The sequence below is a fragment of the Myotis nattereri genome (genome assembly GCF_964212035.1).
Source record: "Myotis nattereri genome assembly, chromosome: 18".
Lineage (NCBI taxonomy): Eukaryota > Metazoa > Chordata > Mammalia > Chiroptera > Vespertilionidae > Myotis > Myotis nattereri.
Window position 1 is genome coordinate 15,859,681 of NC_138093.1, and position 13,439 is coordinate 15,873,119.

The following is a 13,439-nucleotide window of genomic DNA, read 5'->3' on the forward strand; positions in this document are numbered from 1 at the left end:
GGGGTAGGAGGCCCTCGAGGAGGTAGAGGGAGGGGATCAGCCCCACCAAGAAGCAGTGAGATAGAGGGCGGATGGCAGGGAGAGGAGAAAGACGGAAGAGGCATAGAGAACAGCCATGATTAGACCTAGAAATCAGAATGCACAGACGTACGATGGATGAGGTACGCTAGTGAGGAGTTTAGAAATTGTCCAAGTGCCCAGACTGGAGACTAAAGAATAGGGAACGCTGCTACTGCCAGTTCCTTGGGACAGATTTGTTGGCAAATCCCTGGTCTCAGTTGCCAGGAGAGTGCCAAGTGGGTATCTACAGGAGAAGGGGAGGTTTGAAAGTGAAGGGGTGGTCTTTCTGTCCACAAGGAGACCCTTAGTGGGAAGGGAACTCTTAACAAAATTCTAGGCACCTCCTCTTCCTCCCATTCCTGCATTAGGGTGGCAATGACCCCGGGGGTTTTGGTGGAGGCGGTAGAAGGCATGGGTGGGGACTGGCTGAGGCCAGAGCTGACAGGGCCTGTGCCCCCTGACTCACCCTTTCCTGCTGGATTGGATTTAATGTCAAAAGGGTTCTTCCATTTCAGCTGCTCACTTCCCTCCTGCCTCCCTCTCTTTCAACACTTTCCTCTGTACCATGTTCTTCTTAAGGTCCCCGAAGGGGCTAAAGCCCATGAGGCCAGCTGCCCTGGAGCGTTCCAGTTCTATCAACCCGTCCTAAGGCCAGAGGACAGAGCTTCTGACAGAGCTCTCCTGCTGCCCTCCGCCGTGACATGACCTCCGGTAGACGCCAGAACTGAGGCTCCAGGATGACAGAACCCGAAACCCTGAAGCTGCTGGAAGTGAAGAGTCCCGAGGCCCCGGAGAAGAGCCCACCCCAGGCCTTGGTCCCCAATGGCAGGCAGCCGGAAGGGGAAGGTGGGGCGCAGTCCCCTGGTGCTGAGTCCTCGAGAGTGGAGTCTTCAGCTGGGTCTCCCGCAGCTGAGGAGGGGACTGGAGACGGTCTAGACAGCACAGTAAGCGAGGCGGCCACCCTGCCCTGGGGGACTGGCCCCCCGCCCAGTGCCCTGTTCCCCGATCCCCCTGGTTGGCGGGACATTGAGCCCGAGCCCCTCGAGTTGGAGCCACTCAGCAAACTAGAAGAGTTGCCTGAAGATGATGCCAACCTGCTGCCTGAGAAGGCAGCCCGGGCCTTCGTGCCCATCGACCTACAGTGCATTGAGCGGCGGCCGCAGGAGGACCTTGCTGTGCGCTGTGAGGCGGGCGAGGGCGAGCGCCGCCGGGCCTTCCTGCCCACCCGCACCATCCAGCCGGAGCCCTGTGAGCGCAAGTGGGCCGAGGCCGTGGCGAGGCCGCCTGGCCACCCCTGTGGGAGCTGCGGGAGCTGTGAGGGCCATGAGGGCTTGAAGGCCGTGGCCTCGGTGGGAGCCGCTCTCCTCCTCTTCCCCTGCCTGCTGTATGGCGCCTACACCTTCCTGCCCTTCGATGCCCCCCGGCTGCCCACCATGAGTTCCCGCCTTGTCTACACACTGCGCTGCGGCGTCTTCGCCACCTTCCCCATCGTGCTGGGTGAGCCGGGGCCCTGTGAGAAGGAGGGGGCGTCTGGGAATGCACTTGAGGTCAGGGCCTGCCCGGCTTGGGGAGCAGGGGTTTTCCTTCACTCAGCCTGGACCCTCAGGCCTTGCACACCCTGCCACCCTGTGTGCCTGTCCCCTCCCAGGACCCTCTGAGTCCCCCTCTGGAGAGCCCGTGACCTTGAGCTCTCCACTACAAACCCTGCCCTGCTCCCTGTCTCCCGTTGGATCCTGACCCCCTGTTCTCCACCCGCCCCCGCCCCCCTGCCCAGGGCTGCTGGTGTACGGGCTGAGCCTGCTGTGCTTCTCCTCCCTGCGGCCCTTCGAGGAGCCTCGGCGGGAGGTGGAGATCCACCGGCAGTACGTGGCCCAGTCGGTCCAGCTCTTCATCCTCTACTTCTTCAACCTGGCTGTGCTGTCCACCTACCTGCCCCAAGACACCCTCAAGCTGCTCCCTCTGCTCACTGGCCTCTTCGCCGTGTCCCGGTGAGTTGGGGCAGGGCACAGGGCAGGTGATGGTGCTAGAGGGGCCCAGGTCTGAATGTCTGGAGAGCCATTCAGGGACAGGGAGCTTTCTGGATCCTGCACCAGCCCAAATGTGTGCCCCGGAAAGGTGAGTCCACTTTCTCCCTTGCAACTTGCCTCACCGGGGGGAGCAGCTCGTATGTCTTCTCACAAGAAGTTGATTTCAGAGGCGCTTATGCCTTCGAAGACGGAACGGGCTCCCAGTGTCACAGACACCAACCTCCACGCACTGCAGCCACTCCTGTGACGCTCTGGGCAGGGAGCCGTTGGCCTCTAGTTGAACACCCCCTATAACCAAGGGCTCCGTGCTCTGTAAGGCAGTCTGCTTCGTTTTTCAAAGGTCCTGATTATTACAAAGTTCCTTATATGTGCTCAAAACTGCCGCCCTGGCTCTGACCTCTGGAATTGCCTGGGATAAATCTGGATATTTGATAACAGCCTGCTCCCCTAGTGTTTACTTGCTGAGTGACCCTGATTTCTTCACTGTCCTGAGTCCTTCCCTCTGGGTAGGAAATTCTCCTACTTGTCCTATGGGGTGGGGAGGCCTGGTCAAGGGTATTGTTCTGTTCATACCAACCAAGGCCACCTTAGTTCTCATGGCAGCCTCATTACTCTCATTTATAATTTACAGCCACCTGAAATCCTTAAAGGTGCTTTCATGTGAACTACTGTTAACCCGGAAGGTACCTTTGAATTTGTCTCTAACACATTTCCGTTTGTCACTTTCAATATACGAATCCAGATTGATTTAATTGCTAAAACACTCTTCCTATTGAGCTAAAAGTTGTCTTCCTGTTACTTCTGATGTCGTCTAGTGGTCCTGTCCCACCAGCCTCCCATCACATAGCCCTGCATTTTCCCCCAGTAGATGTTTCCCAAGATAAACGTTCCCGTCCATATAACTCCACCTCCCGTCTCCCTCGGGGAATGCTGGTTTCATTACAAGTTGGTTTAAGCTGTAAGAATCATCAGGGAGCTAAAAAAGAATCGGTGATTGGTCCACCTGACCCATTTTATACAGAGGAAATCACGACAGATTGGGGGAGAAGAGTCGCTCAGGTCAATCAGTGCAAGTGTCAGGACTAGAATCCAGGTCCCTTTCCTCCCTCATCCAAGGTCCTTTCTTTTCTACCATAGGCAAGTAACTTAAGCATTTTTTTAAAAATCTTCACCTGAGGATATGTTTTTATTGACTTTAGAGATAGGAAGGACGGGAGAGGGGGGTGCGACAGACAGACATCAATGTGAGAGAGAAACATTGATCTGTTGCCTCCTGTAGGTGCTCCAGCTGGGGATCAAACATGCAACAAAGATATGTGCCCTGACCAGGAATCGAACCCACAGCCTTTTGGTGCAGGGGGGATGAAGCTCCAACCAACGGACCCATCCAGCCAGGGCTATTCTCAGCTTCTTTATTTTCTTGGGGGAGAAAAAAAAAAAAAAGAAAAAAAAAATATATATATATGTAAAATTGATTTCAGAGAGGAAGGGAGAGGGAGAAATAGAAACATCAATGATGAGAATCATTGATTGGCTGCCTCCTGCACGCCCCCTATGAGGGGCTGAGCCTGCAACCCAGGCATGTGCCCTGACCAGGAATTGAACCATGACCTCCTGGTTCATAGGTTGATGATCAACCATTGAGCCACACTGGCCAGGCTGTATCTACTTTCATCATCCATTTCATCTATAAGATAAAGCGGTTGTGAGGATTAAATAAGTTAATTCACGTAGAGTGTGTACAGTAGCCTGGCACTTGGCAAGGGCTTGCTAAATGTGAACTTTTACTATTATAACAAGTTGCCTCCTGGTGCAGTAGAGAAGCAGTGGTTACTCTTCCCTCTGTTTAACAGGTTTAAACATGGAGGCACATCAACTTGATAGTAAGTTGTCCTTTATATATTAAGAGGAAGCTGCTCTCCTCCCCTGTGGAGGGGTATGTATTTTTAGTGGATATTCCAGGAGAACTTTGGTTGTGGCTTATCCATCCTCTGGGCTTCACCCTCTGGAAGCTGCCTTCCTTACTCTTCCTCTGGCTCTGAGATGGCGGGAGGAAGGGTAATGAACAGGCTTGGGATCAAATCACAGATTTACTATTTCCCACATATGTGACCTTGACCTTGGATCAGTCTTCCTTAACCCCTTTGGAATCTTAGTTTCTTCATCTGCAAATGGGGAAATAAATACAATGGAAGGTACCGGAGTAAAATAATGAGGAAACTATATACTGATAAAAATAATTGCCAAGATATGTAAATCGGGGGAAAAGTCAGTGTGCAGAACAGTCTAAATAGTATGCTCCCAAACTGCAAAAGGGGGTGGGGAGGAAAACAGATCTTTTTGTTCATACATGCATTAAAAAAATCACTTTTTACACAAGAAGCCATAATATTGGCTGCCGGGGGTAGGGGGGGGGTTAGGGAGGGGAGGAAAGAGAACAAATAGGGCAGCAGGGACCAGCAGAGGGAGGGAGATATTTAATACACGCATTAGCACCTTTGAACTTTGAACCATGTGACTGTACACTGCCTACTCAAAAATTTCTAATTAAAATTTGAAAAACAGAAGAGGGAGGGAAATAATAAACTCACCTCATAGAGCTATCGGGAATTTTATCGGGACTAGTGCCCCTTGAGTAACTAGCATTGCGCCTGGCACACTGTACATAGACATTTACTGTCTTTAGAAGCATCAGTCACACCCACCAACCCATCTGCCTCCCTCACTGTCTGTTCTCTCTTCTCGCCCTGGCAGGCTGATATACTGGCTGACCTTTGCCATCGGCCGCTCCTTCCGCGGCTTTGGCTACGGCCTGACATTCCTGCCCCTGCTGTCCATGCTAGTGTGGAACCTCTACTACATGTTCGTGGTGGAGCCCGAGCGCATGTTCACTGCCACCGAGAGCCGCCTGGACTACCCCGACTATGCCCGCTCGGACTACAGGCCCCGCCCCTGGGGCTGAAACAGCTCTGACCTCTTGCCCCAGCCTGGGTGCCTTGGTGAGATGAATCCTGCTCTGACCCGACAGGGTCCCATCCAATCAGAGCTTGGATTGACTGACCCCCGCCCCTTCAGCTCTCCCCGTGGCGGGGCTGGCCTTCACCTTCGAAGCCAGGATAGGCATGGGGGAGGGAGGTAGACCAGGTGTTTTCTTGCAGGGAGAGGTGGACAGTTATGTTCCTTAAGGATGCTGAGGGAACAGGGCCAAGACCAGGGGCAGCCTCCCTGAGTGGCCTGCCTCCCTCCACAGCCACTAGCACCCACCACTGCTGAACTCGTCCACTCTCTGGCCTCCTGTGAGGCAGTGGGCAGAGCCACAGCCCAAACGCTGACCATTTCTGTGGCAGCTGTCTAAGCACAGGGCCTCAAGGAGACTGGAAATACTGCTCCTGCCTAGAGATAAAGGCTGGGCATCAGATCAAATGGGACTTGCACGCTGGGTAAAACCATCCTGGGGCCTGTGTTGAGAACCCTCCATGACTGGCCCTCACAAGCCCTTTAGACTCAGTCAAGACTATTATAGCTGCCCCAGCACAGAACTGCTGCCTCCTGTCTTCCGACCAATTAGGCCCCTGTAACTTCCCACTTCCAAACTGCCCAGAAGAGAGGAGCAGACGGAAGCCTGCCTCCCATGAGATGTGTGTGTGTGTGTGTGTGTGTGTGTGTGTGTCCATCCACGTCCATGCATGTGGTGGCTGGGGCGTGGTTGGAAGGCACAATGGTTGGTGTTAACCCCGTGTGTGTGTGTGTGGGGGGGGGGGGGGTTGAAACAATAAATGACTACCACAGTCTTACTGGGCTCTTTCTTCGTGTTTGCACCCTATTCTGAGTGTCCCTTCCTTGTCTGAGTCATACTGAGTCAGAAACCTCCCTGCTCCACATGATGGAGAGTGGCTGGCAGGAACCTCGAGAGAGAACCAGACCTGGTGAGAAAATGGGGCCATTCACAGACACCTGCCTTCCACGTCCATCGCTTAGCCCTCTCATTCCCTGGAACAACCCAACAACATTCACACAGAGAGACAAGTCCTGTGGAGAAAAATAAGTCTATTTCAAGCCCGCAAAGCAGCAACCAGTCAGCCAGCCTTTCGTTTTCGCCTCTGAGTCCTATCCAAGAGAAATGGGGGCTGGAGGGGTGGGTAGGCTCCAAAGAAGGGCACCCTCCCTCTAGCAATAACCCTGGTCCCTCTCCAGAGTATGAAGGTGGTTCCCAGGAGTTGAGGCTAGTCTCATGTTCTTCAGAAAAGCAAGATGGGAGAAAGGAGTAGCTGGCTGGGAACACTGACCCTCAAACCTGCAGAGGTTTGAGACACAGCACGGCAGGTCCAGTCATGTCCTTCCGTCTAGAGAGCGGGCCTCAATTTATGGGCTGATATTCTGAGTACCTCTTGGGGCCCAGCAGCAGAAACAGGCCTCCTGCAAGCAGCATGAATCCTGGAGCACCCAGGGCCACTGCCATGATGCCTAGGACTAGGGGGGACAAGGCATCCACTGGAGGGGTACCCACACCAAGGAGCATTGACCTAGAGCAAGCAGAGTGAAAAAGAGAGGTAAGCAGGCTTAGGAGGGGAGGTTAAGAGGCCCACTTCAACTTCCCGGTCCCTTGGCCCAGGACCTGACTCACCAGCTGAGGTAGTGTTGGTCCCAGTAGCCAGGGCCTGTAGAAGCCCCAAATGTCAGATTGAAGGCACAGAAGTTGTTGTGGGATCCAAAGAAGGCTCGGACAATGGGTGACTGGGGGAGAGGGTACGCCAGGGTGGGATGAAGAGGGGAAGCTTGGCAGGGAAGGGCGGATTCTCGGCCCCCCTGCTTCTGGGAGAAAGCCACTGGTCGCCACTGCACAAAGCCTGATGGGAGAGAGCCCCATAGCAGCTGGTCCAACTGGGGAGAAAGGCAGACAGTGCAGAGTGAAGAGGACCGACCTCCGCCTGACCCTTCTGTTACCCCCAGCCTTCTCAGACTTCATCTGTCACTAGTCGTCCTGAGTCCTAGGCCTGGTTCTAGAACTCACAGGCTGTTTGCACTGGGACCTCAATCTCACTCTATAGAGAGGGGAGTTGGACTGGATGAACACTGGCTCTTTGCAAGCCTGCACTCAGCTCCCTCCTCTGCGCCCTTAGGCCTTGCACATCCCCCTTTCCAGAGCACTGAGTCACACTGCACTGCCTGTCTTCTGTCTTCTCCACTGAGGGCAGAGACTGGGCCAAATTCATTAGCATGGTGCCCAGTACTTAACGGAGCTGAATAAAGTGTTGCTAAATAGTAAATGGTTGAATGATTGTCTGAGGTCCTAATAGGGGTTCCATCTACATTCACCCACTCATCTGTCTCTCCACTGGAAGCCTGACCTGGAAGACAGCAGGTGCATATTCATCGTCGATGGAGTGCTGCTCCTGCATTGAGGGGCAGTCAGGGCCCTGGCCCAAGGTGGCTACCTCCAGCCCAAAAAGGGAGCGGTTTCCTCGGGGAGAGGCCCCAACCAGGGCCACCTCTAGCTGGCAGGTGTCCATCGTGTGCAGGAGGCGAGGTGGTTGGGCTGGTCGGCCGGATCTGGAGAAGGCCTGCACCTGAGATGGAGGAAGCATGGGGGGGTGTGGGAAGCAGATGGATGCCTGTCCTTGAAGGCCGCCCCCATCATTAACTCCCACCCTCATAACTCAGTCTTTTGAGTTCTTCTGGTTCCCATGCCCTTACCCGGAAGGCCAGGCTGCCATTGGCAAAAGCCCGGGTGGGGTCCTGATTGGGGTGGCCTCGAAATGTGGCACTCAGGGTGGCAGGATCCAGTGAGTCAGTGATGTTGTTCCAGGAGAACTCGGCCAAGGAGTACGGGGGGTACGGTTTTCCTGGAGGCTCTGCTGCCACATCGGACGTGTTGGTGCTGTCAAACTCAAACAGCTGGTGGGTGGGGTGGGACAGGGCTGGGCTTGCCTGAGTCCAGCTTTCTCCTGAATCACCCCCCCCCCCCCTCACTGGACCCCATGCTCAGGCTCTCACACCTGACTCTACTTCACCCACCCAGGCTTCAGTTTCCTCCTCTAATTGGATGAGCCCCCTCCTCTTTCCCCTGGTTCCCCCCCAGCCTCCTCACCCTGGTAAAGACAAGGGCAGAAGAGAACTGGATGCTGTCTTTGGGAAGCACCATCAGGGCCCCATCAGGCTCAGGGGAGAGCAAGCGGCTCCAGTTGACACTCAGGTCGCTGTGGGGGGTATTGGTGGCCACCAGCAGCACCGCTGGAGGCCCGAGGCTGCTCCACACATAGTGCAGCGTGGAATTGGTGCCCACTGCTCGGATATGAAGCAGGTTCTGGGGGAGCCCCATCGAGTCAGGGATGACCTCCAGAGTCACCTGGAACATGGAATAATGGAGGGTCAAGACACCAGGATTAGGGAGAGACTCAGGGCAAAGGAGAAGCTTGGGGACTTGGAAAATGCTGGGGGACAGGGTGGGGCCTAGGAGAGAAGTTCGTGTGGGAGGTATGGGAATCTTAGGGGCAGAGGAGGGGTAAAGGAGAGGGCGGAAGAGCCAGAACTGCTCTGACTGGTTAAGAGATCAGCGCATAGATCTAAGAGGAGGAAGAAAAAAATAACATTGCCTGGACCCGGGTTACTCAGGGCTGAGTCAGGATCCAGACTTCCCAAGAAGACAGGAAGCCCTTAAACCCGCCCAGCTCCACGGCTGGCCCCAACCCCAAGTTGAAGAACTCTTCTCTAAGCAACCACCCTCCCCCGTCCACCCTCCCCGCCTTGAGTGCCCTGGATTCCAACCGCCCTTCAAGCCTAGCATTTCCTGAAACCCCTACTGCTCTAGCCCCTCACCTGGCGGGTCTCCTCCCCCAGCAGGCCACACGGAGCTGCCAACAGAAGACTCAGGAGGAGAATGGGGCCGGGGGCACAATGCCCCCAACCCCAGCGGGGCTCCTCACAGCTGCACATGCAGCCCCGGCTTCAGAGGACGGAAGACACGAGTCACGTGACTGAGACTCAGCTGATCTCTTTAAAGGGCGGAGCCATCACACCAGTTCTTAAAGAGACCGCTGTACTTAACCCAGCTCTAGGCTTGGGTGAGCCAGCGGTTCTCAACCTGTGGGTCGCGACCCTATAGGGGTCGAACGACCCTTCACAGGGGTCGCCTAAGACCATCCTGCATATCAGATATTTACATTACGATTCATAACAGTAGCAACATTACAGTTACGAAGTAGCAACGATGATAATTTTATGGTTGGGTCACAACATGAGGAACTGTATTTAAAGGGCCAGAAGGTTGAGAACCACTGGATAATAGACTCAGAATGGTTAGAAGTTTATTCCCAACTGGGTTGGCAAGAAAGACACCTCAGACTAGACAAATAGGTCGACATATTCCTGACCTCTCCTACCCAACTGGTCCCACTGAACAGTTACCTAAAAGTGGGCATGATGTCTAGATTCAAGATCCAAATGAGATCCCCCAAAATGACTCTAGTATAGAAGGCACAGAGAGGAATTTGAAAGAATTCCGTGGGGAAGACAGCACACTCTAGAACAGTGTCACCTCTGACACGCGAACTCATTTTTTTGGTTGATTTTTCTTTGTTAAATGGCATTTAAATATATAAAATAAATATCAAAAATATCTTTTTCATACTATGGTTGCAAATATAAAAAAATGTCTATATGTGACACGGCACCAGAGTTAAGTAAGGGTTTTTCAAAATGCTGACACGCAGAGCTCAAAAGGTTCGCCGTCACTGCTCTAGAAGGTTCTTTTTGTCAATTACTATTTATTGAGCCCCAAGGTGGAATTAAAGAAAAAAAGATAACTCTGAAAATAGGATATGAGAGCAAAACATTGTCATGTCCAGCTGAATGAATGTACTTTGTGTTGTGCTTGGGTTTTGTTTTTTGCTTAATCTTAAAATTATTTTCACTAATAATAAATGCATATGGTACAAAATTCTCAAGGTACCACAGGGTATCACCCCTATTCCCTAGCAACTTGGTTTCTTCCCTGAGACAACTATTACCAGTTTGTGTCCTTCCAAAGATAGTCTATGCGTACTTGAGTATATAATACATTAGGTACACGTGTAAAATACCATACAATGGCATCCACCGTTCTGCAGTTTTCACTTGTACATTGAACACTGTTCAGTGTCAGGGCACCTGGAGCTGACTTACTCTCCATAGAAGTATTTCACTGCAGGAGAATGCTGCATGGATATATTCAGCCAGAACCTTCATAGTTCCAACATTTTGCAATGGTAAACAATGCTGAAAGGAATATCTCTGTATGTAATGTTTCATATATATTTTTAATATTATTAAGTTTATTGATTTGAAAAAAACGATTTATTATTCCATTTACTGATGCATTCTTTGGTTGATTCTTTTTAAAATATACTTTTTTTAAAATATATTTTATTCATTTTTTTACAGAGAGGAAGGGAGAGAGATAGTTAGAAACATCGATGAGCGAGAAACATCGATCAGCTGCCTCCTGCACATCTCCTACTGGGGATATGCCCGCAACCCAGGTACATGCCCTTGACCGGAATCGAACCTGGGACCTTTCAGTCCGCAGGCCGACGCTCTATCCACTGAGCCAAACCGGTTTCGGCTTAAAATATACTTTTATTGATTTCAGAGAGGAAGGGAGAGGGGAGATAGAAACATCAATGATAAGAATCATTGATCAACCGCCTCCTTTATGCCCCCTCCTGGGGATCAAGCCTGCAACCCGGGCATGTACCCTTAACTGGAATCAAACCCAGGACCCTCAGTCCATAGTCTGATGCTCTAATTCAGTGATGGCGAACCTATGACACGCGTGTCAGAGGTGACATGCGAACTCATTTTTTCGGTTGATTTTTCTTTGTTAAATGGCATTTAAATATATAAAATAAATATCAAAAATATCTTTTTCATACTATGGTTGCAAATATTAAAAAATGTCTATATGTGACAGGACACCAGAGTTAAGTTTTTTCAAAATGCTGACACGCCGAGCTCAAAATGTTTGCCATCACTGCTCTAACCACTAAACCAAACCAGCCAGGGATCTTTGGTTGATTCTTGTATGTGTCCTGATCAGGGATCAAACCTGCAACCTTGGCGTTTTGGGATGATGCTCTAACCAACTGAGCACCCGGCCAGGGCAGCATTTCATATATATATTTGTAACCAAATCCACATGGTAAACACCGAGGAATGGAATTGCCAGGTCAAACTGCCCTATGAGGCTTATCAATTGCTGCTCAAACCATGAGTTGAAGGCTCATTTCCCCACATCCTTGCAAGTGTTTATCAAACTTAATTTGCACTTCCCTTATAAATAGGTTGAGCATATCATGTTTTACAGTAATTTATTTTTGCTTTTCTGGGGCTATTTACACCCTTTGCCTATTTTTCTACAGGTTCTATCTTTTTTATTTTTATTGATTTTTTAGAGAGATGGGAGGAGGAGAAAACATCAATGTGAAAGCAAAATATCAATTGGCTTCCTGCTGCATGCCACCTAGCGGGGATTGAACCCACAACCTGAGCATGTGCCCTGACCAGAAATCGAACGAACTTGTCAGCGCACAGGTGCATAGGACGAGCCCAACCAATGAACCACACAGGACTTCCAAGTCCTAAAAGCTGTTCCAGGAAATCAACTCTTGTATTGTTGAAACATCCTCCCTCTCCCATTTGTCTTTTGCTATACAAAAATTTTTTAAATATATTTTTATTGATTTCAGAAAGGAAGGGAGACAGACACATCAATGATGAGACAGTCATTGATCGGCTGCCTCCTGCACGCCCTCTACTGGGGATCAAGCCTACAACCCAGGAATGTGCCTTGACCGGGAATCAAACTGTGACCTCCTGGTTTATAGGTTGACACTCAACCACTGGCTGGGCACTCTGGTACATTTAAAAATCATGTTTTCTTCTAGTATTCTTCAAGTTTCACTTTCTTATATTTAAGTATTTCAGCGGCCCAGAATTAATTTTGCTGTAATGAATGAAGTAGGGATCCAATTTCATTTCATCCCCCCAAGTGGCTACTCTAAGATGAACTCATTTCCTCAAAAACTTTCATTTTTCTTGGGGAAAAGGTAGTACTTGTATCCTGAGATATCAACTCTAGGACCTGATAAGGGAGAGTAAAAACAAGTCTGGGCTTAAGACCGAGGATCTAGTAGTCAGGAATTCAAGTCTCTCCACCACCCAAAAGATACTGCTTTTATATAAGGGAAATAGAATTTACTGAATCTAGGAGTTTGACAGTAGGAAGAATCATGAACAAAGAGATGGCAAAAATTAATCACTATGTTAAATTTAGGCTTTGAACAGCACGAGGGGGCTTTGACAGATAGAAGAGTACAGACTGATCTAACATACCAGAAGGGATTTCCATAGGTTCAGGAGACGCTTAAAGGGAAGATTGCCATGTACAGTTATCCAAGTGCTTAACCGTTAAGAGTTGAAACCAGAATAGACCTACAAGAGTAAGGGACAAATGGGAAAAAAAGAATCCACACAGTGTGACTAGCTTCCTTCCTCTATTAAGGTCTTATGAGTACTATTTCTTCAAGATCTTTTTTAGTTATTTGAGAATTGACCTAAGGTCTTAAAACTCGAGGGAATTATTAACACCACAAGAGGCAGGGATTTCAACGGTTAGGTAGGCTAGATGAGGAAAGGCTGAGGACTTTAGACTGGGCGAGGCAGGAAGCTAATACTAGGTATAAACAGAGCAGAAAGTCTCCAGAAGCCTTCTTACAAGCCATTTTCCACCTTGTACCTCAATCCAGCCAGCACAGCCAGCTGTAATAGCATGGCTTCTACAGCAGACTGCCTGCATAGAAAGTCTAGGTCTGCCACTTATCAGCTTTGTGACCCTTGGACAAGCTTCTTTATCCATGGCTTTAGATTCCCCATCATAATAAGGGGGATAGTACCTATCCTATAGGATCCATGTGAGGATTAGTTAATATATGCGAAGTGACTACAGTATGTCTATTACACAGGACAGACTATTATTCTACCTAATATTCAACTTAATATAAAAGTAAATCCTGTGGTCAGGAAGTATGAGATAAAGGCTAATTATATGCATTATAAGGCCAAAGGGTGGAAGGCCCAATAGCCAAGAGGAAGGAATTGAAAAAATCAAAGGCTAGGCTTACCTAGCCTCCCACATCCCAGGGCCATTACTCAAGTCTTTTCCTTGATAAAGAAAAAGCACAGCCCTGGCTGATGTGCTGTTGGTTGGGCGTCATCCTGTGCGCCAAAAAGTTGCCAGTTCAATTTCCAGTCAGGACACATGCCCAGGTTGTGGGCTCAATCCCTGGTAAGGAACTGAAGGAGGCAGCCTACTGATAT

At 50.3% G+C, this 13,439-nt stretch overlaps 2 protein-coding genes across 5 annotated transcripts; one reads left to right on the plus strand and one right to left on the minus strand.

Moving 5' to 3' along the window:
• Positions 1 to 797: 797 nt before the first annotated feature.
• Positions 798 to 5,872, plus strand: TMEM79 (transmembrane protein 79; the record flags this gene model as incomplete). Its single annotated transcript, XM_081112297.1, has 3 exons — positions 798 to 1,557; positions 1,835 to 2,048; positions 4,842 to 5,872. The coding sequence occupies 3 exons, from the start codon at positions 798 to 800 to the stop codon at positions 5,047 to 5,049; spliced, it is 1,182 nt and encodes a 393-aa protein (XP_080968423.1). The 3' UTR covers positions 5,050 to 5,872.
• Positions 3,248 to 9,059, minus strand: GLMP (glycosylated lysosomal membrane protein). 4 transcript variants are annotated; one of them, XR_013997144.1, is made up of 7 exons: positions 8,904 to 9,059; positions 8,176 to 8,433; positions 7,782 to 7,982; positions 7,436 to 7,654; positions 6,712 to 6,968; positions 6,374 to 6,610; positions 3,248 to 3,506 (listed from the first exon to the last, which is right to left on the minus strand). XR_013997144.1 is itself a non-coding variant. In XM_081112295.1 (6 exons), exons 1-6 carry the CDS (start codon positions 9,018 to 9,020, stop codon positions 6,445 to 6,447), a joined length of 1,218 nt encoding a protein of 405 aa, XP_080968421.1. In that variant the 5' UTR covers positions 9,021 to 9,059; the 3' UTR covers positions 6,115 to 6,444. The 4 variants fall into 4 exon arrangements, 2 of the variants coding, with proteins under 2 accessions (XP_080968421.1, XP_080968422.1); XR_013997145.1 differs by lacking the exon at positions 3,248 to 3,506 and adding an exon at positions 6,115 to 6,194; XM_081112295.1 differs by lacking the exon at positions 3,248 to 3,506 and having other exon boundaries at positions 6,115 to 6,610.
• Positions 9,060 to 13,439: the final 4,380 nt, after the last annotated feature.